The sequence below is a fragment of the Coregonus lavaretus genome (assembly GCF_964263955.1).
Source record: "Coregonus lavaretus genome assembly, chromosome: 33".
Taxonomy (NCBI): Eukaryota; Metazoa; Chordata; class Actinopteri; order Salmoniformes; family Salmonidae; genus Coregonus; species Coregonus lavaretus.
Genome location: NC_140020.1, coordinates 1,001,859 through 1,025,463, shown reverse-complemented (window position 1 = coordinate 1,025,463; position 23,605 = coordinate 1,001,859). Strand labels below are relative to the sequence as shown.

General features: G+C 44.6%; 1 protein-coding gene across 1 annotated transcript in view; it reads right to left on the bottom strand.

Moving 5' to 3' along the window:
• Positions 1 to 16,126, bottom strand: part of LOC311108701 (lebercilin-like) — a 33,813-nt gene extending 17,687 nt beyond the window's left edge. Inside the window, exons 1-6 of the mRNA XM_084151421.1 lie at positions 15,974 to 16,126; positions 11,682 to 12,085; positions 10,592 to 10,839; positions 4,251 to 4,415; positions 3,478 to 3,618; positions 405 to 542 (exon numbers count right to left, since the gene is read on the bottom strand). Coding sequence (XP_084007547.1) covers positions 405 to 542; positions 3,478 to 3,618; positions 4,251 to 4,415; positions 10,592 to 10,839; positions 11,682 to 12,063 — 1,074 coding nt within the window. The 5' untranslated portion in view covers positions 12,064 to 12,085; positions 15,974 to 16,126. The remainder of the gene's footprint in view (positions 1 to 404; positions 543 to 3,477; positions 3,619 to 4,250; positions 4,416 to 10,591; positions 10,840 to 11,681; positions 12,086 to 15,973) is intronic.
• Between the last annotated feature and the right edge of the window lie 7,479 nt (positions 16,127 to 23,605).

Sequence of the window (23,605 nt, the reverse complement as noted above, 5' to 3'; positions counted from 1 at the left end):
GGAAAAAAACAATTTAATCAATTTTAGAATAAGGCTGTAACGTATCAAAATGTGGAAAACGTCAAGGGGTCTGAATACTTTCAGAACGCACTGTACCAGTGATATACAATACATGGAGTATACAGGTCAATGATCTTCTATAACGCAACGTACAGTGTCTGTCTGTCTGTCTGTCTGTCTGTCTGTCTGTCTGTCTGTCTGTCTGTCTGTCTGTCTGTCTGTCTGTCTGTCTGTCTGTCTGTCTGTCTGTGTGTGTGTGTGTGTGTGTGTGTGTGTGTGTGTGTGTGTGTGTGTGTGTGTGTGTGTGCCTTCGTGTGTGTGTGTGTGCCTTTGTGTGTGTGTGTGTGTGTGTGTGTGTGTGTGTGTGTGTGTGTGTGTGTGTGTGTGTGTGTGTGTGTGTGTACCTTGAGTTTGTTGCTGAGTCGTTCCACCTCCCCCTGTAGGACTGAGACCTGGTCCTGGGTACTGATGGTCTTCCTCCTCTCTGTGGCCAACTGTCTCTGGTAACTGCTGCTGCTCAGTTCCACTCTGCGCTCCAGATCCTACAAACACACACTCACACCAATGTGCAAAGCTGTCATCAAGGCAAAGGGTGGCTATTTGAAGAATCTCAAATATAAAATAGATTTTTATTTGTTTGACACTTTTTTGGTTACTACATGACTCCATGTGTGTTATTTCATAGTTTTGATGTCTTCACTATTATTTTACAATGTAGAAAATAGTAAAAATAAAGAAAAACCCTGGAATGAGTAGGTGTGTCCAAACTTTTGACTGGTACTGTATATACACTGCCTTGCAAAAGTATTCACCCCTCTTGGTGTTTTTCCTATTTTATTGCATTACAACCTGTAATTTAAATTGATTTTTATTTGGATTTTTTATTTGGACTTTTATTTGGATTTCATGTAAAGGACATCCACAACATAGTCCAAATTGGTGAAGTGAAATATATATATATATAATATTTTAATAGCAGGACACTGTAAAGTCCATTATCCCTCTGAAGAGTATGAATTAGGCTGTTTGAGAAGGTTTGAATCTCAAGCAACATTGTTTGAAGTACAACAGACCAACATACACCTTGCAAAAGTATTCAGACCACTTGGATTTCTTCACATTTTAGAGTGTCACAAGGTGGGATTAAAATGGATTGAATTGTCATTTTTTTGTCAACAATAAGTCACGTCGAAGTTAGACTAATACAAATTAAATAACTAAAATATAGTCGTTGCATAAGTATTCAGCTTCCCTGAATACGGGTTAGAAACCCCTTTGACGTCGATTACAGCTGTGAGTCTTCTTGGGTAAGTCTCTAAGAGATTTCCACACCTGGAATGTGCAACATCTGCCCATTATTCTTTTCATGATGTTTGCTGCTGTTGTTTAACCTGGCTACTTTTTACTTGGATGGCGACTTCCCTGATTTGGGAATACATTGAAAAGTAATTTGACACTGAGTTAATCAGTCAGCGCAAATGTGGATTATAATGAAAAGGAAAAAAATTGATTGACATAGGAGGGAGCGTACTGAATGAATGAGTAAGGTAAGGGCTGTAACGTTAGCTAGCTACACTGAACAAAAATATAAACGCAACACGCAACAATTTCAAAGATTTTATAAGGAAATCAGTCAACTGAAATAAATTCATTAGGCCCTAATCTATGGATTTCACATGACTGGGAATATAAATATGCACCTGTTGTTCATAGACACCTTCAAAAGAAAAAAAGGTAGGGCCGTGGATCAGAAAACCAGTCAGTATCTGGTGTGACCACCATTTGCCTCATGCAGCTTGACACATCTCCTTCACACAGAGTTGATCCGGCTGTTGATTGTGGCCTGTGGAATGTTGTCCCACTCCTCTTCAATGGCTGTGCGAAGCTACTGGATATTGACGGGAACTAGAACACGCTGTCGCACACGTTGATCCAGAGCAACCCAAACATGCTCAATGGGTGACATGTCTGGTGAGTATGCAGGCCATGGATGAACTGGGACATTTTCAGCTTCCAGGAATTGTGTACAGATCCTTGCGACATGGGGCTGTGCATTATCATACTGAAACATGAGGTGATGGCGGTGGATGAATGGCACGACAATGGGCCTCAGGATCTCATCATGGTATCTCTGTGCATTGAAATTGGCAGCAATAAAATGCAATTGTGTTCGTTGTCAGTAGATTATGCCTGCCCACCGTCACCATGGGGCACTCTGTTCACAACGTTGACGCTCGCCCACACGACGCCATACACGCTGTCTGCCATCTGCCCGGTACAGTTGAAACCGGGACTCATTCGTGAAGAGCACATTTCTCCAGCTTACCAGTGTCCATCGAAGATGAGTGTTTGCCCACTGAAGACGGTTACGACGCCGAACTACAGTCAGGTCAAGACCCTGGTGAGGATGACGAGCACGCAGATGAGCTTCCCTGAGACGGTTTCTGACAGTTTGTGCAGAAATTCTTCAGTTGTGCAAACCCACAGTTTCATCAGCTGTCTGGGTGGCTGGTCTCAGACGATCCCGCAGGTGAAGAAGCCGGATGTGGAGGTCCTGGGCTGGTCGGTTGGACATACTGCCAAATTCTCTAAAACGTTGGAGGCGTAGAGAACTGAACATTAAATTCTCTGGCAACAGCTCTGTTGGACATTCCTGCAGTCATGTCAATTGCACGCTCCCTCAACTTGACATCTGTGGCATTGTGTTGTGTGACAAAACTGCACATTTTAGAGTGGTCTTTTATTGTCCCCAGCACAAGGTGCACCTGTGTAATGATCACGCTGTTTAATCAGCTTCTTGATATGACACACCTGTCAGGTGGATGCATTATCTTGGCAAGGAGAAATGCTCACTAACGGGGACGTAAATACATTTGTGCACAACATTTTAGAGAAATAAGCTTTTTGTGCGTATGGAACATTTCTGGAATATTTTATTTCAGCTCATGAAACACGGGACCAACACTTTATACGTTGCGTTTATATTTTTGGTTCAGTGTACATCGCTAAGCAAGCCAGATTGACTAGTGTATGGAGTAACGTTAGCTAACGCTAGCTAACGTATTATACAGGTTGGTGTTGGACTATTTACTTGACTAGCTAGCTGTGCTTTGTGGAAGGATGTGGGCTCGCTATATTGTCAACATTGAGTTGCACGAACCGTCCATACAGCAAACGTTACAGCCTTGTTAGCTTATCGCCCCTACAATAACCTATGGCAACCGCATAATGAAACCATCGCCCAGGAACATAGACAACAACACCAAGAGGATAGGTACTACTCTGTGTGTGTGTGTGTGTGTGTGTGTGTGTGTGTGTGTGTGTGTGTGTGTGTGTGTGTGTGTGTGTGTGTGTGTGTGTGTGTGTGTGAGCTAGTGTCCTGTCCTTCACCTTTAGAGCTCTGTGATGTGTGATCTTTGTTTAACAGGAGTCTAACAATCAGCATACTTAACTGTAGTGTATTATTAGCTACAGTACCTTGATCTTCAGCTGGTTCTCCTGGTCCTTGGCCTTCTCCTGCTCCAGTCTCCTGGTGAGCTCCTCCCTGGGGCCTAGCTCCTGCTGTTCCGCCAGACGCCTCAGACGACCCAGGGACGACTGGCTACGCTGCAGCTGCTCCTGGAGGGACGATGGAGGACAGACAGGGAGACAGGCAGACAGATAGACAGACAGGCAGGCAGGCAGGCAGGCAGGCAGGCAGACAGACAGGCAGACAGATAGACAGGCAGGCAGGCAGGCAGGCAGGCAGGCAGGCAGGCAGGCAGACAGACAGGCAGACAGGCAGACAGATAGACAGGCAGATAGACAGGCAGACAGGCAGACAGCCAGGCAGATAGACAGGCAGACAGATAGACAGGCAGGCAGACAGACAGTCAGACAGGCAGACAGCCAGGCAGATAGGCAGGCAGGCAGGCAGGCAGGCAGGCAGGCAGGCAGGCAGGCAGGCAGGCAGACAGACAGGCAGGCAGACAGACAGGCAGACAGATAGACAGGCAGGCAGACAAGCAGACAGTCAGACAGGCAGACAGATAGACAGGCAGTCAGACAGGCAGACAGATAGACAGGCAGACAGATAGACAGACAGATAGACAGGCAGATAGTCAGGCAGGCAGGCAGACAGGCAGGCAGACAGACAGACACCTCTGGTCAGCTCACACTTAAACCAATTTTATTTATTTTCACTCTTCTACAAAAAGCAAACACTTTCTGTATTTAGATCTGGCCAGTATGAGCCCTCTGGCATTCCGTACCTGCGTGTCTTTGAGTCGCCTCTCAGCGTCCCGCTCCCTCTCCTGTGTCCGCCGTAGACGTTCCCGCAGAGCTGTGGTCTCGTTGGCGTGGCGCGACAGCAGCTGGGCGATCTCGCTCTCTGTGTCGTCGTAACGCTGCAACGCCCTCTCCTGGCGGTGCTGGAGCTTTAGGAATCACACACACACGGACGGGCTCATTATGATAGAGGACTGGAATCACACACACGGACGGGCTCATTATGATAGAGGACTGGAATCACACACACACGGACGGGCTCATTATGATAGAGGACTGGAATCACACACACACGGATGGGCTCATTATGATTGATAGAGGACTGGAATCACACACACAGACGGGCTCATTATGATAGAGGACTGGAATCACACACACACGGACGGGCGCATTATGATAGAGGACTGGAATCACACACACAGACGGGCTCATTATGATAGAGGACTGGAATCACACACACACGGACGGGCTCATTATGATAGAGGACTGGAATCACACACACACGGACGGGCTCATTATGATAGAGGACTGGAATCACACACACAGACGGGCTCATTATGATAGAGGACTGGAATCACACACACGGACGGGCTCATTATGATAGAGGACTGGAATCACACACACAGACGGGCGCATTATGATAGAGGACTGGAATCACACACACACGGACGGGCTCATTATGATAGAGGACTGGAATCACACACACACGGACGGGCTCATTATGATAGAGGACTGGAATCACACACACAGACGGGCTCATTATGATAGAGGACTGGAATCACACACACGGACGGGCTCATTATGATAGAGGACTGGAATCACACACACACGGATGGGCTCATTATGATAGAGGACTGGAATCACACACACGGACGGGCTCATTATGATAGAGGACTGGAATCACACACACACGGACGGGCTCATTATGATAGAGGACTGGAATCACACACACAGACGGGCTCATTATGATAGAGGACTGGAATCACACACACACGGACGGGCTCATTATGATAGAGGACTGGAATCACACACACACGGACGGGCTCATTATGATAGAGGACTGGAATCACACACACGGACGGGCTCATTATGATAGAGGACTGGAATCACACACACACGGACGGGCTCATTATGATAGAGGACTGGAATCACACACACACGGACGGGCTCATTATGATAGAGGACTGGAATCACACACGGACGGGCTCATTATGATAGAGGACTGGAATCACACACACAGACGGGCTCATTATGATAGAGGACTGGAATCACACACACACGGACGGGCGCATTATGATAGAGGACTGGAATCACACACACAGACGGGCTCATTATGATAGAGGACTGGAATCACACACACACGGACGGGCTCATTATGATAGAGGACTGGAATCACACACACACGGACGGGCTCATTATGATAGAGGACTGGAATCACACACACAGACGGGCTCATTATGATAGAGGACTGGAATCACACACACGGACGGGCTCATTATGATAGAGGACTGGAATCACACACACACGGACGGGCTCATTATGATAGAGGACTGGAATCACACACACACGGGCGGGCGCATTATGATAGAGGACTGGAATCACACACACGGACGGGCTCATTATGATAGAGGACTGGAATCACACACACACGGACGGGCTCATTATGATAGAGGACTGGAATCACACACACACGGACGGGCTCATTATGATAGAGGACTGGAATCACACACACAGACGGGCTCATTATGATAGAGGACTGGAATCACACACACACGGACGGGCTCATTATGATAGATAGAGGACTAGAATCACACACACAGACGGGCTCATTATGATAGAGGACTGGAATCACACACACACGGACGGGCGCATTATGATAGAGGACTGGAATCACACACACAGACGGGCTCATTATGATAGAGGACTGGAATCACACACACACGGACGGGCTCATTATGATAGAGGACTGGAATCACACACACACGGACGGGCTCATTATGATAGAGGACTGGAATCACACACACAGACGGGCTCATTATGATAGAGGCCTGGAATCACACACACGGACGGGCTCATTATGATAGAGGACTGGAATCACACACACAGACGGGCGCATTATGATAGAGGACTGGAATCACACACACACGGACGGGCTCATTATGATAGAGGACTGGAATCACACACACACGGACGGGCTCATTATGATAGAGGACTGGAATCACACACACAGACGGGCTCATTATGATAGAGGACTGGAATCACACACACGGACGGGCTCATTATGATAAAGGACTGGAATCACACACACAGACGGGCGCATTATGATAGAGGACTGGAATCACACACACACGGACGGGCTCATTATGATAGAGGACTGGAATCACACACACACGGACGGGCTCATTATGATAGAGGACTGGAATCACACACACAGACGGGCTCATTATGATAGAGGACTGGAATCACACACGGACGGGCTCATTATGATAGAGGACTGGAATCACACACACACGGATGGGCTCATTATGATAGAGGACTGGAATCACACACACGGACGGGCTCATTATGATAGAGGACTGGAATCACACACACACGGACGGGCTCATTATGATAGAGGACTGGAATCACACACACAGACGGGCTCATTATGATAGAGGACTGGAATCACACACACACGGACGGGCTCATTATGATAGAGGACTGGAATCACACACACACGGACGGGCTCATTATGATAGAGGACTGGAATCACACACACAGACAGGCTCATTATGATAGAGGACTGGAATCACACACACACGGACGGGCGCATTATGATAGAGGACTGGAATCACACACACAGACGGGCTCATTATGATAGAGGACTGGAATCACACACACACGGACGGGCTCATTATGATAGAGGACTGGAATCACACACACACGGACGGGCTCATTATGATAGAGGACTGGAATCACACACACAGACGGGCTCATTATGATAGAGGACTGGAATCACACACACGGACGGGCTCATTATGATAGAGGACTGGAATCACACACACACGGACGGGCTCATTATGATAGAGGACTGGAATCACACACACACGGACGGGCGCATTATGATAGAGGACTGGAATCACACACACGGACGGGCTCATTATGATAGAGGACTGGAATCACACACACACGGACGGGCTCATTATGATAGAGGACTGGAATCACACACACACGGACGGGCTCATTATGATAGAGGACTGGAATCACACACACAGACGGGCTCATTATGATAGAGGACTGGAATCACACACACACGGACGGGCTCATTATGATAGAGGACTGGAATCACACACACACGGACGGGCGCATTATGATAGAGGACTGGAATCACACACACAGACGGGCTCATTATGATAGAGGACTGGAATCACACACACACGGACGGGCTCATTATGATAGAGGACTGGAATCACACACACACGGACGGGCTCATTATGATAGAGGACTGGAATCACACACACAGACGGGCTCATTATGATAGAGGACTGGAATCACACACACGGACGGGCTCATTATGATAGAGGACTGGAATCACACACACAGACGGGCGCATTATGATAGAGGACTGGAATCACACACACACGGACGGGCTCATTATGATAGAGGACTGGAATCACACACACACGGACGGGCTCATTATGATAGAGGACTGGAATCACACACACAGACAGGCTCATTATGATAGAGGACTGGAATCACACACACGGACGGGCTCATTATGATAGAGGACTGGAATCACACACACACGGATGGGCTCATTATGATAGAGGACTGGAATCACACACACGGACGGGCTCATTATGATAGAGGACTGGAATCACACACACAGACGGGCTCATTATGATAGAGGACTGGAATCACACACACACGGACGGGCGCATTATGATAGAGGACTGGAATCACACACACAGACGGGCTCATTATGATAGAGGACTGGAATCACACACACACGGACGGGCTCATTATGATAGAGGACTGGAATCACACACACACGGACGGGCTCATTATGATAGAGGACTGGAATCACACACACAGACGGGCTCATTATGATAGAGGACTGGAATCACACACACGGACGGGCTCATTATGATAGAGGACTGGAATCACACACACACGGACGGGCTCATTATGATAGAGGACTGGAATCACACACACACGGACGGGCGCATTATGATAGAGGACTGGAATCACACACACACGGATGGGCTCATTATGATAGAGGACTGGAATCACACACACAGACGGGCTCATTATGATAGAGGACTGGAATCACACACACGGACGGGCTCATTATGATAGAGGACTGGAATCACACACACACGGATGGGCTCATTATGATAGAGGACTGGAATCACACACACGGACGGGCTCATTATGATAGAGGACTGGAATCACACACACACGGACGGGCTCATTATGATAGAGGACTGGAATCACACACACAGATGGGCTCATTATGATAGAGGACTGGAATCACACACACACGGACGGGCTCATTATGATAGAGGACTGGAATCACACACACACGGACGGGCTCATTATGATAGAGGACTGGAATCACACACACGGACGGGCTCATTATGATAGAGGACTGGAATCACACACACACGGACAGGCTCATTATGATAGAGGACTGGAATCACACACACACGGACGGGCTCATTATGATAGAGGACTGGAATCACACACGGACGGGCTCATTATGATAGAGGACTGGAATCACACACACACGGACGGGCTCATTATGATAGAGGACTGGAATCACACACACACGGACGGGCTCATTATGATAGAGGACTGGAATCACACACACGGACGGGCTCATTATGATAGAGGACTGGAATCACACACACGGACGGGCTCATTATGATAGAGGACTGGAATCACACACACACGGACGGGCTCATTATGATAGAGGACTGGAATCACACACGGACGGGCTCATTATGATAGAGGACTGATCTTTGTATCTGTGCCATTATGGAACCTGTGACAGCACGGACAGCACCATTGAGGCTATCTCCATTTCAAAGTGTGGCCACTAGATGGCAGTGATATAGCTTAAAGCCATTTACAAATCATAGGCAACCCAATATGAAAAACACAATGCTCTGATCATTGGCTGATCGCACCCAACCAATAGGAAACCCTACCCAGTTGGTTACTTTAAAATGGTGGAAGCCCTTGGCAATGCCCATGCTAAAACGGGTTTTATCCATCTAGAGTCCTCTATCTATTTCTACGGACAGGCTTGATTAAAGTAACTGTCCAATGAGAATTACATTGGAGGGACGCAGGGCGACTAAGTACCGTCGCTTCTACGTGATTTAGAGTTAGAAAAACCTGGGAATTGTTTTAAAGTTACTGGAATTGAAAAGCTCAACCCTACTCAGAACATTAGACAATACCTGTCTGGGGTCAGGGTTAGGGTCATGTTTCGGGTTAGTTAGGTTACCTGTCTGAGGACAGGGTTAGGGGTTTGGGTTAGTTAGGTTACCTGTCTGAGGGTCAGGGTTAGGGGTTTGGGTTAGTTAGGTTACCTGTCTGAGGGTCAGGGTTAGGGGTTTGGGTTAGTTAGGTTACCTGTCTGAGGGTCAGGGTTAGGGGTTTGGGTTAGTTAGGTTACCTGTCTGAGGGTCAGGGTTAGGGGTTTGGGTTAGTTAGGTTACCTGTCTGAGGGTCAGGGTTAGGGGTTTGGGTTAGTTAGGTTACCTGTCTGAGGGTCAGGGTTAGGGTTAGTTAGGTTACCTGTCTGAGGGTCAGGGTTAGGGTTAGTTAGGTTACCTGTCTGAGGGTCAGGGTTAGGGGTTTGGGTTAGTTAGGTTACCTGTCTGAGGGTCAGGGTTAGGGTTAGTTAGGTTACCTGTCTGAGGGTCAGGGTTAGGGGTTTGGGTTAGTTAGGTTACCTGTCTGAGGGTCAGGGTTAGGGTTAGTTAGGTTACCTGTCTGAGGGTCAGGGTCAGGGGTCAGGGTTAGTTAGGTTACCTGTCTGAGGGTCAAGGTCAGGGGTCAGGGTTAGTTAGGTTACCTGTCTGAGGGTCAGGGTTAGGGGTTTGGGTTAGTTAGGTTACCTGTCTGAGGGTCAGGGTTAGGGGTTTGGGTTAGTTAGGTTACCTGTCTGAGGGTCAGGGTTAGGGGTTTGGGTTAGTTAGGTTACCTGTCTGAGGGTCAGGGTCAGGGGTCAGGGTTAGTTAGGTTACCTGTCTGAGGGTCAGGGTCAGGGGTCAGGGTAAGTTAGGTTACCTGTCTGAGGGTCAGGGTCAGGGGTCAGGGTTAGTTAGGTTACCTGTCTGAGGACGCGGTTCTCCTTGGTGAGTAGGTCGGTGTGGAGCTGTAGCTCTGCCAGGGCGTTGCGTAGCTCATTAATCTTCAGCAGGCGGGCCGACAGCATGCGCTTGGTCACCAGGTCAAGATCTTTAGGGGGCGCCGTGGAGTCCTTGACCAGGCTCTGGGACCCGGTCCTTACCCCCCAACGCTGAGGTCGCTGGGGCTGGGCACCCACACGGGGAGGGCGAGACACACCCCGACGCACGCCTACGGAGGGGAAACACACAATACAAACTGTGACGCACACCTGGGGGACACACACAACAAAGGACAATGGTCTCATGAAACTATGCATCACTCCCTACGTAAAGGACGTCACGCTGCTTGCTTAGCCAGTACCACTTCCTCCTGATTCAGCACATAGCTGGATCCAACCCGGGCCATCTGCTTTACAAACACACGACTGTCCTCCCTCAAGCGTCTCTACAGGTCGCGCCACTCAAAACCTAGCTCTTAAATGTGTTACACCTACATAACAACTAGGACATCTCTATGTGTTACACCTACATAACAACTAGGACATCTCTATGTGTTACACCTACATAACAACTAGGACATCTCTATGTGTTACACCTACATAACAACTAGGACATCTCTATGTGTTACACCTACATAACAACTAGGACATCTCTATGTGTTACACCTACATAACAACTAGGACATCTCTATGTGTTACACCTACATAACAACTAGGACATCTCTATGTGTTACACCTACATAACAACTAGGACATCTCTATGTGTTACACCTACATAACAACTAGGACATCTCTATGTGTTACACCTACATAACAACTAGGACATCTCTATGTGTTACACCTACATCACAACTAGGACATCTCTATGTGTTACACCTACATAACAACTAGGACATCTCTATGTGTTACACCTACATAACAACTAGGACATCTCTATGTGTTACACCACACGGGTGTGTGTGTGTGTGTGTGTGTGTGTGTGTGTGTGTGTGTGTGTGTGTGTGTGTGTGTGTGTGTGTGTGTGTGTGTGTGTGTGTGTGTGTGTGTGTGTGTGTGTGTGTGTGTACGGTACCTGTTTTGTGTAGGGGACTGCTGGAGACCCTCTTGGCGCGGGGTCCCGCTCGGCGAGGGCTCGGGGAGGGCGTGCGGGAGTAGGGAGACAGCGTGTGTTCTGAGGGTGTTAGGTTCTCGTAGTCCTCCGAGTAGAATGAGCTGCTCCTCCTACGCTCTCCATCTGACATGCGGTCCCGGTCCGGATCCAGTTCCAGTGTCTTACCCTGGTCCCCAGCACAGCTGTCCCTCTCATACCTTTCTCCGTCCCGACTCTTGTCCCGTTTCAGAGTTCGGACCGACGCCTCGGAATCTTTCCCAGCCGTGCTCCTGCGGGACTGGCGACTCTGGCGTTCTGCATCTCGGTTGTCCTCGTAAGGGTGGGGAATTTTCTCTGTATCCATGCTGTCCCTCTGACAGGAGATTCTGCATGGACGGATACACAGAAGAAGTCATCAGATGATTCAGATGAGTCATATTGTATCACTGACTGTAGCTACCTACCAGTCAATAACATATTACACTGTATCACTGACTGTAGCTACCTACCAGTCAATAACATATGACACTGTATCACTGACTGTGTAGCTATCTACCAGTCAATAACATATTACACTGTATCACTGACTGTAGCTATCTACCAGTCAATAACATATTACACTGTATCACTGACTGTAGCTATCTACCAGTCAATAACATATTACACTGTATCCCTGACTGTAGCTATCTACCAGTCAATAACATATTACACTGTATCACTGACTGTAGCTATCTACCAGTCAATAACATTGATATAACCTAGTGTGTATCCAAAATGCCACCGTCTGCCCTATATAGTGCACTCATTTTGACCAGAGCCCTTTTTGACTCCGGTCAAAAGTAGCTAGTGAATAGGGTGCCATTTGTGACAGAGCCTTAACACATTATCTTAAGGCATAACATCCTAGCCTAGTCATTCTGTTGACTGCTTTAGCCATTTTGTCATTGTATTTCACAATAATGCAATTCAATAGGCCAATGTTTTTGGACAGGTCTGAGAAGCTTTCACATCTGACTGGAAATATAACCAAATGTGATTCAGTTCAACATCCTTAGTTACAACATCCTTAGTTACAACATCCTTAGTTACAACACCCATATTACTAAAGTTAGACAACATAAATATCAAACATATTAGCCTCAAGAATAGGAGTTAGGAAACGTCATGTCCGTGGTTGGTCGGTTGCATCCCAATTGCCACCCTATTCCCTATAGCCTGTAGTGCACTACGTTTAACCCATAGTGCTCTGGCTAAAGTAGTGCACTATGAAGGGAATAGGGTGAGTTTTGCTGCATTGTGCGCCTTGGTCACTAAGAAACAGAGGTACTACAGAGTTGAAATGTCCATGAGGTGATGAGGATGGTGTACTGTAGGGCTGGGAATTGCCAGGGACCTCGCGATACAATATTATCGCGATTATTCTCACGATTCTCACGATTCTATATGTATTGAGATTCGATACTGTGATTTTATTTTTGATTCGATGTTCCAAACACATTGCTCACCATATGTCTGCTGCAGAGGCACAAGAGAGAGCCATCAGAAAACGAGTGCTGAAAATAAACTGGCTCCTTATTTAAACAGAAGATGGAGAACAGGCTATGAAGGAACAATACTGGAGTTCTGCTGCAGGTAGAGCCAACTAGCGCAAAGATAATATCCCGATATGTAACTATCGATTCCCCCCCCCCCCCCATCACTAATTTCCTATATAGTGCACTACAAAGGTCAAAGGTAGTGCCATTTGGGACACGGAACACTATAAAGGTCAAAGGTAGTGCAATTTGGGACAGAACCTATGGTATGGTTATCTTTAAGAGCCATCCACACTAAGGACGATAACTATAGCGATAACTATAGCGATAACTATAGCGATAACTATAGCGATAACTATAGCGATAACTATAGCGATAACTATAGCGATAACTATAGTTAAACTGCTCTTACTACTCAGGAGTATGTCCTTCTTCAGGACATGCCAGATAGCCTGGTACAGTCTGTTAGTGACAGAGGCTAGTCTGTTAGCGACAGAGGCTAGTCTGTTAGCGACAGAGGCTAGTCTGTTAGCGACAGAGGCTAGTCTGTTAGCGACAGAGGCTATTCTGTTAGCGACAGAGGCTAGTCTGTTAGCGACAGAGGCTAGTCTGTTAGCGACAGAGGCTAGTCTGTTAGCGACAGAGGCTAGTCTGTTAGCGACAGGCCACTTGTAGCGAGGGAGTAAGGGGAGAAGGGGCAGCTAACGTTAATCAGCCCAAAACAACTGTCTCCCACCTGGACTACCTTAATAACATCACTTTACAGTCATTGACACCCCATGACTTTTTCCACATGTTGTTGTGTCACTAGCCTACACACAATACCCCATAATGTCAAAGTGGAATTATGTTTTTAGAATTTTTTTACAAATTAATTAAAAATGAAAAGCTGAAATGTCTTGGGTCAATAAGTATTCAACCCGTTGTTATGGCAAGCCTAAATAGGTTCAGGAGTAAAAAATTGGCTTAACAAGTCACATAATACTAACTGTAAGTCGCTCTGGATAAGAGCGTCTGCTAAATGACTAAAATGTAAATGTAAATGTATAATAAGTAGCATGGGGTCACTCTGTGTGCAATAATAGTGTTTAACATGATTTTTGAATGACTACCTCATCTCTGTACCCCACACATACAATTATCTGTAAGGTCCCTCAGTCGAGCAGTGAATTTCAAACACAGGTTCAACCACAAAGACCAGGGAGGTTTTCCAACGCCTCGCAAAGAAGGCCACCTATTGGTAGATGGATAAAAATAAGGCACTAAAGTAAAACTTTATGTCCTGAATACAAAGTGTTATGTTTTTAGGCTAATTCAACACGACATATCATCCGAGTACCACTCTTCATATTTTCAAGCATGGTGGTGGCTGCATCATGTTATGGGTATGCTTGTCATCAACAAGGACTAGGGAGTTTTTTAGGATTAAATAAATGGAATAGAGGTAAGCACAGGCAAAATCCTAGAGGAAAACTTGGTTCAGTCTGCTTTCCACCAGACACAGAGATGAATTCACCTTTCAGCAGGACAATAACCTGAAACACACGGCCAAATATACACTGGCGTTGGTTACCAAGACGACAGTGAATGTTCCTGAGTGGCAACAGTTTGGACTTAAATCGGCTTATAAATCTATGGCAAGACTTTAAAATGTCTGTCTAGCAATGATCAACAACCGACTTAACAGAGCTTGAAGAATTAAAAAAAGAATAATGTGCAAATATTGTATAATCCAGGTGTGCAAAGCTCTTAAAGACTTACCCAGAAAGAATCACAGCTGTAATGGCTGCCAAAGGTGATTCTAACATGTATTGACTCAGGGGTGTGAATCCTTATGTAAATGAGCTATTTCTGTATTTCATTCTGAATAAATTTGCACAATTTCTAAAACCATGTTTTCACAGTCATGATGGGGTATTGTGTGTAAATGGTTGAGAAAATATATATATTTAATCCATTTATAATTCAGGCTGTAACACAACAAAATGTGGAATAAGTGAAGGCACTGTATGTCATCCACCCACCACAACACGCAACCACCTGCTCAGTTTAAAAATAGAATATCAGTTAGCTATTATTAGTCTTAGTTCGAATCCCTTGAGTTGGATGTCATCTGGACATGCCCGCCTCCGTGGAAGATCACTGTCCAGCCCCACATGAACTATCATCAATTACTGAATCCTTGTTTTTTGTTTTGTTTTAAAAATGCCTTTGACATTCTTCATTTAATGAAAAACAAAAATGCCTTTGACATTCTTCATTTAATGAAAAACGCTACATAAAATAAATATATTATTATTATTATTAGTTTAGCTACAGCAAATTCATGGTTTCGGGAGAGCAACAAGGCAGGGTTAGGTAAATAAGAATGAACTGAAAACACTACATTGCCAGGGGTGTATTCATTAAGCCGATTCTGTTGCAAAACGTTTCGTCTGTTGCAAACGGAAAACGTTTTGCAACAAAACATAGTGTTTCTATTGGACAAATTCAGGTAGGTCCCTCCCCGTTTCGTTCTGTTTACTTCCGTTTGGGTCTTAAACAGTAAACGGTTTCCGTTGCAAGACGTAATCCCCAGCTAGCTATAGCTAGCCTCATCCATCATTGTAAACAAGCAACATGTTGCTAACGTTAGCTAGCTGCTACATCACCAGATGATCAACATTTATTTGAGTCGATTTGCTATTTGTTTAGGTTGAACGTTAAATTAAAGTTTGGAAAGAGGCATTATCAACCCACCTCGTTCAGATTACCTTGGCGTCACGTCTCCATGAATTCTCCCTTTCGCGTAATGGTCTCTGTCTTGTCAACTGGGTACCTAGCTAGTCTAGATTTCTAGCTATTTGTCTTGCTAGCTAGCTAGAGCCGGTCGTTAGCTCTGAATAGCTAACGTTAGTTAGAACGCGTTAGCTAAATTAGCAGCCGAGCTAACGTTAGCTAACAACAACAAAGCCTGCAACCCTAGTAACATTTTACCCTGCATTTATGCCAGAATATGTCCATGGCTCTCTAGCTAGTTATTTAGGATATGGGTAATTTATTGCCCTCTAATTGCTAGGGATAGGCACAGCACCCACCGCCAGCTACATAGCAGACTCCACGCCTAGCCCTTGGTCGGTCTGCTCTGGTCACTGTGACGCGGTGCCATGGCAACCCCCGTTCCACTTTATGCTGTAGTTCCATAGTTGCGCCAGAGAGAGGCGCTGTGACCACTTGTTGCATGAACTCAGATAAGAGATGATCCAGATTCATTCATTCCAGGAAACCGAAGGATCCATTCTGACAGAACGAAACGGAGAGGGATAGCCTGCAGAGCTCTATCATACTATCCAGGTCTGTGCCCAAACAGTTTGAGCTTCTACTTCTAAAAATCCACCTTTCCAGAAATAAGTCTCTCACTGTTGCCGCTTGCTACAGACCCCCCTCAGCCCGAGCTGTGCCCTGGACACCATATGTGAATTGATTGCCCCCCATCTATCCTCAGAGTTCGTACTGCTTGGTGACCTAAACTGGGATATGCTTAACACCCCGGCCGTCCTACAATCTAAACTAGATGCCCTCAATCTCACACAAATTATCAAGGAACCTACCAGGTACAACCCTAAATCCGTAAACATGGGCACCCTCATAGATATCATCCTGACTAATTTACTCTCTAAATACACCTCCGCTGTCTTCAACCAGGATCTCAGCGATCACTGCCTCATTGCTTGCGGGTGGCAGGTAGCTTAGTGGTTAAGAGCGTAGTGCCAGTAACCGAAAGGTCGCTGGTTCTAATCCCCGAACCGACTAGATGAAAAATCTGTCGATGTGCCCTTGAGCAAGGCACTTAACCCTAATTGCTCCTGTAAGTCGCTCTGGATAAGAGCGTCTGCTAAATGACTGAAATGTAAATGTAAAATGATAATGGGTCCACGGTCAAACGCTCCCTAAAACACTTTAGCGAGCAGGCCTTTCTAATTGACCTGGCCCGGGTATCCTGGATGGATATTGACCTCATTCCGTCAGTAGAGGATGCCTGGTTGTTCTTTAAAAGTGCTTTCCTCTCCATCTTAAATAAGCATGCCCCATTCAAAAAATTCAGAACTAAGAACAGATATAGCCCCTGGTTCACCCCAGACTTGACTGCCCTTGACCAGCACAAAAACATCCTGTGGCATACTGCATTAGCATCGAACAGCCCCCGCGATATGCAACTTTTCAGGGAAGTCAGGAACCAATATACACAATCAGTTAGGAAAGCAAAGGCTAGCTTTTTCAAACAGAAATTTACATCCTGTAGCACTAACTCCAAAAAGTTTTGGGACACTGTAAAGTCCAGAGCAGCCTCCTCCCAGCTTCCCACTGCACTGAGGCTAGGAAACACTGTCACCACCGATAAATGTACGATAATCGAGAATTTCAATAAGCATTTTGCTACGGCTGGCTATGCTTTCCTACCCCTACCCCGGCCACCAGCTCTGCACCCTCCGCTGCAACTTGCCCATGCCCCCCCGCTTCTCCTTCACCCAAATTCAGACAGCTGATGTTCTGAAAGAGCTGCCAAATCTGGAGCCCTACAAATCAGCTGGGCTAGACAATCTGGACCCTTTCTAAAATTAGCCGCTGTAATTGTCGCAACCCCTATTACTAGCCTGTTCAACCTCTCTTTCGTATCGTCTGAAATCCCCAGAGATTGGAAAGCTGCCGCGGTCATCCCCCTCTTCAAAGGGGGTGACACTCTAGATTCAAACTGTTACAGACCTATATATATATCCTGCCCTGCCTTTTGAAAGTATTTGAAAGCCACCGTACCTTCTCCGCTATGCAATCTGGTTTCCGAGCTGGTCATGGGTGCACCTCAGCCACGCTCAAGGTCCTAAACGATATTATAACCCTGATCGATAAAAGACAGTAATGTGCAGTCGTCTTCATCGACCTGGACAAGGCTTTCGACTCTGTCAATCACCGCATTCTTATTGGCAGACTAAATAGCCTTGGTTTCTCAAATGACTGCCTCGCCTGGTTCACCAACTACTTCTCAGATAGAGTTCAGTGTGTCAAATCAGAGGGCCTGTTGTCTGGACCTCTGGCAGTCTCTATGGGGGTACCACAGGGTTCAATTCTCGGGCCGACTCTTTTCTCTGTGTATATCAATGACGTCGCTCTTGCTGCTGGTGACTCTCAGATCCACCTCTACGCAGACGACACCATTTTGTATACATGTGGCCCTTCATTGGACACTGTGTTAACAAACCTCCAAACGAGCTTCAATGCCATACAACACTCCTTCCGTAGCCTCCAACTGCTCTTAAACGCTAGTAAAACTAAATGCATGCTCTTCAATCGAACGCTGCTTGCACCCGCCCACCCGACTAGAATCACTACTCTCGGCGGGTCTGACTTAGAATATGTGGACAACTACAAATACCTTACGTTAGACCGTAAACTCTCCTTCCAGACTCACATTAAGCATCTCCAATCCAAAGATAAATCTAGAATCAGCTTCCTATTTCGCAAACAAAGCCTCCTTCACTCATGCTGCCAAACATGCCCTCGTAAAACTGACTATCCTACCGATCCTTGACTTTGGCGATGTCATTTACAAAATAGCCTCCAACACTCTACTCAGCAAATTGGATGTACATTTACATTTACATTGTACACAGTGCCATCCATTTTGTCACCAAAGCCCCATATACTACCCACCATTGTGACCTGTACGCTGTCGTTGGCTGGCCCTCACTACATATTCATCGCCAAATCCACTGGCTCCAGGTCATCTATAAATCACTGCTAGGCAAATCCCCGCCTTATCTTAGCTCATTGGTCACCATAGCAACACCCACCCGTAGTCTGCGCTCCAGCAGGTATATCTCACTGATCATCCCCAAAGCCAACACCTCCTTTGGCCGCCATTCCTTCCAGTTCTCTGCTGCCGATGACTGGAACGAACTGCAAAAATCTCTGAAGCTGGAGACTCTCATCTCCCTCACTAACTTTAAGCATCAGTTGTCAGAGCAGCTTACCGATCACTGCACCTGTACACAGCCCATCTGTAATTAGCCACCCAACTACCTCATCCCCATATTGTTATTTATTTTGCTCATTTGCACCCCAGTATCTCTATTTGCACATCATCTTCTGCACATCTATCATTCCAGTGTTAATACTAAATTGTAATTATTTTGCACTATAGCCTATTTATTGCCTTACCTCCATAACTTACTACATTTGCAAACACTTTATATATATTTTCTATTGTGTTATTGACTGTACGTTTTGTTTATTCCATATGTAACTCTGTGTTGTTGTTGTTTTCATCACACTGCTTTGCTTTATCTTGGCCAGGTCGCAGTTGTAAATGAGAACTTGTTCTCAACTGGCTTACCTGGTTAAATAAAGGTTAAATAAATCAAATAAAAAAATATATATATATATATATTGCATGTAAAAAATGTGGACTTTGTAGCATTTATTGCAATGATCATAAACTGTACACACAGCACAAACGGAGAAGAATGTGAATTATTGTGAGTGCAGCAGAACGCTTTTTGGGCCTCAATGAGTTTACAGCCGAGGCATTGGTGTTTGATGCCATTCCATTTGCTCCGTTCCAGCCATTATTATGAGACGTTCCCCCCTCAGCAGCCTCCACTGAGTTCAACATCTAGTTTTGATTTACATTTGGTTGAGTTGTCAACTAACGTAAAATTCAATGTGAAATCAACAAAACATTTCACAATGTCATTGGATTTAGGTTAACATTTTGGTGAAAAAAATAAGAAATGCCCAAACATTGATTACTTTTTGCAAATCCAATTAGTTTTCCATTTCGATTCAATGTCATCACATTTATTTTTGGGGTTGAAATTACATGGAAACAACATTGATTTAACCAGTTTTTGTCCATAGGTGTCACGTTCATTCATAGACGGGACGGACCAAGGCGCAGCGTGATATGCATACATGTTTATTTAAACGTAATAAACACTCGACAAAACAATAAACGAAACGTGACGTGACGTCGGAAGGCTATACACACAAGCCAAACTCACCAAACTCACCAAGCACAAAACAAGATCCCACAACACAGGCAGGAAAACTGGCTGCCTAAGTATGATCCCCAATCAGAGACAACGAGCGACAGCTGCCTCTGATTGGGAACCACACCCGGCCAAACATAGAAATACAGACATAGAATCAACACACACATGATATTCACACCCTGACCAAACTAACTAGAGTTCTGTAGGTCAGGGCGTGACCATAGGGTTGTCCATATCTGACTTTTTTCAATACAGAGCCATATATTTAGAGATTTAGGCCAACTTCTAGATTGTTCTAATTCTAGACATTCAGTTACATAGCATTATTTAAATATTCCCCTTGTAATGTTAATGGGGAGCTAACAGGGCTGCCATAGAATGTTGCAGTGTCATGTAAATGCATCATAATGCTCATTCTAGGGTGTTCAATCAAAAACACATATTTTGACCAATGGGTAAAATAATATGTTAATTGTGTAGATAATCCTCTATGAAAACCAGTGGTCCAAACCTCATGTCTCTACCATAATCCGTTCAAACATTATTTGAGTTTTTACCCTTGTAGGATGGCCAGAATTTGGGTGACAATCAACGGAGGCCAGAGGAAAAAAAGTTGTAAAAAATCTGGAAAATTGCATGGGGTCAGCTAGGCTGGATTCTGTGAAGGTTACTGGCTACTTGACAGTCATTTTCCTGTTGAACTGTTCATCTTTCTTCTCCAATCCGCAGGACATTAAACAATATAGAGGTAAGTTGGATGTCAATTTTAAGACATGACATGTAGTATTTTCATATACAGTGGGGGAAAAAAGTATTTAGTCAGCCACCAATTGTGCAAGTTCTCCCACTTAAAAAGATGAGAGAGGCCTGTAATTTTCATCATAGGTACACGTCAACTATGACAGACAAAATGAGAAAAAAAAATACAGAAAATCACATTGTAGGATTTTTTATGAATTTATTTGCAAATTATGGTGGAAAATAAGTATTTGGTCACCTACAAACAAGCAAGATTTCTGGCTCTCACAGACCTGTAACTTCTTCTTTAAGAGGCTCCTCTGTCCTCCACTCGTTACCTGTATTAATGGCACCTGTTTGAACTTGTTATCAGTATAAAAGACACCTGTCCACAACCTCAAACAGTCACACTCCAAACTCCACTATGGCCAAGACCAAAGAGCTGTCAAAGGACACCAGAAACAAAATTGTAGACCTTCACCAGGCAGGGAAGTCTTCAAAAAATAACAGGAATTTGAAAATGAAAAGTATACTAGTATTTTCATATATTAGTTTACTTTTCATTTTCAAATTCCTGTTATTTTTTTGAAGATTTCTCACAAAAACAACGGAGCACTGAGAGTATACAAAGCTTTTTATTTTCAAAGACTTTTACATTTAATTCTGCTCGTGTCATGCTAGAGACGATGACCACTAAAAGGTAAAATACGGAGAAAGTTGTTAGGAGAAACCTGCACCGCAATAGAGTACCACAGTTTGAGTCATAATTACCCATATAACCTAGCGGTCAAACAGGGAAAAGGTTACAATTGTTTTTCCACCATTCATTTGACATCTGAAAAACAGATTTTCACCAAGTCAAATACATTTATTGTGATAGAGGTTTCACGATCGTTTTAAGATTGTTCTATACATCAGTTGGGGTTCTCTAAGCTTCAATATGAGTTAGTAAACCACGTAGCTGTGTAATAATAATAATAATTATTATTATTAGCTAATATAGTCCAAATGTTTGCCTTGGAGTAAGTTGAGAAAATTGAAGTGTTTTCTTCCCCGGTGTAATGCAAGCAACAGGTAACAACAGGACATGGCCTTTGTAAAAAAAAGTGTTAGAAAAGTAAAAAGCGTTTGTTAGGTGTTAAGCCCGTGTTAAAAGATGCTTAAAATTAATAAAGAGAAATGTAGGGAATAATGGCACAGGGTTCAAGTAAAGTCACTTTCAAACTAGGGATTTCGTGGCTAATTGACGTAAAACAGTAATTTTGCTCATAGATTATGCATGTATGAGCTACACATTGACACATCCAGCCCAAAGCGGGAGGTTTAAAAAATACTTTTCTTAGTTATTGACCAAATACTTATTTTCCACCATAATTTGCAAATAAATTCATTAAAAATCCTACAATGTGATTTTCTGGATTTTTTTTTTCTCATTTTGTCTGTCATAGTTGACGTGTACCTATGATGAAAATTACAGGCCTCTCTCATCTTTTTAAGTGGGAGAACTTGCACAATTGGTGGCTGACTAAATACTTTTTTTCCCCACTATATGCACACACCACTTTTCCGTTATTTATTTTTTAGAATGTTTTGAAACAAGTTTTTTTTTTTCATTTCACTTCACCAATTTTGACTATTTTGTGTATGTCCATTACATGAAATCCAAATAAAAATCCATTTAAATTACAGGTTGTAATGCAACAAAAAAGGAAAAACGCCAAGGGGGCTGAATACTTTTGCAAGGCACTTTACGTTTTATCACAGGGGACAATTTTAGGACTCATCATTGTAGTCTGTATAGAAATGTGGGATGGACGTCTCTGTCTGTAAGAAGAGAGCTGCATTCTCTTTTATTTATTACAAAGCAATCTGACAGAAACTCCCTCTATATGTAACTTCATTAATTAAGTTAAGAATCATAAGTTACCCAACCCGTTCTGAGGAATGGATAACAGTAGAGATCCCTTCAGTCTCCACAGATTTGGGGAAATCCGTGTTCTGCAGTTAGACGTGCTGGTGCCTGTCAGGCAGTTTAAATGATTGATTGAGGACCTCTATGTAGTCGAATGTGATTGCTTTTATTAAATATGTTTTATTTTGTTATTGTGCGCTGAATTATATCGTTTTACACACATATATGTGTATGTTGTTTTATTAGTCTGTTTTTATTGTAATGTATACAGGGCTCTGTTGTAAAATATAATTTTAATCTCAATGTGAATCCCTGTTTTAAAGGTTAAATTAATAAGTTAAAAAAATTAAGTAAGCTAGCGTTTCACTGTTAGTCTACACCTGTTGTTTACGAAGCATGTGACAAATACATTTGATTTGAACGAGTACACTCCATGGAATAGGGCTCTGGTCAAAAGCAGTGCACTACATAGGAAATAGGGTGCCATTTGGGAAGCTCAACAAGTCTGTCGCTCTTGGTGTCTTTTATCAGACCAGGCCCTTCTAACATTAGTGCTCCCTTTTCTCTGAACCAAGATGTCCTGAACTGAACATACTACTGACTCCCAAATGGCACCCTATTCCCTATGGCCCTGGTCAAAAGGAGTGCACTACATAGGGAATAGGTGCCCTTTGAGACGCAGCCTTTGGTAGT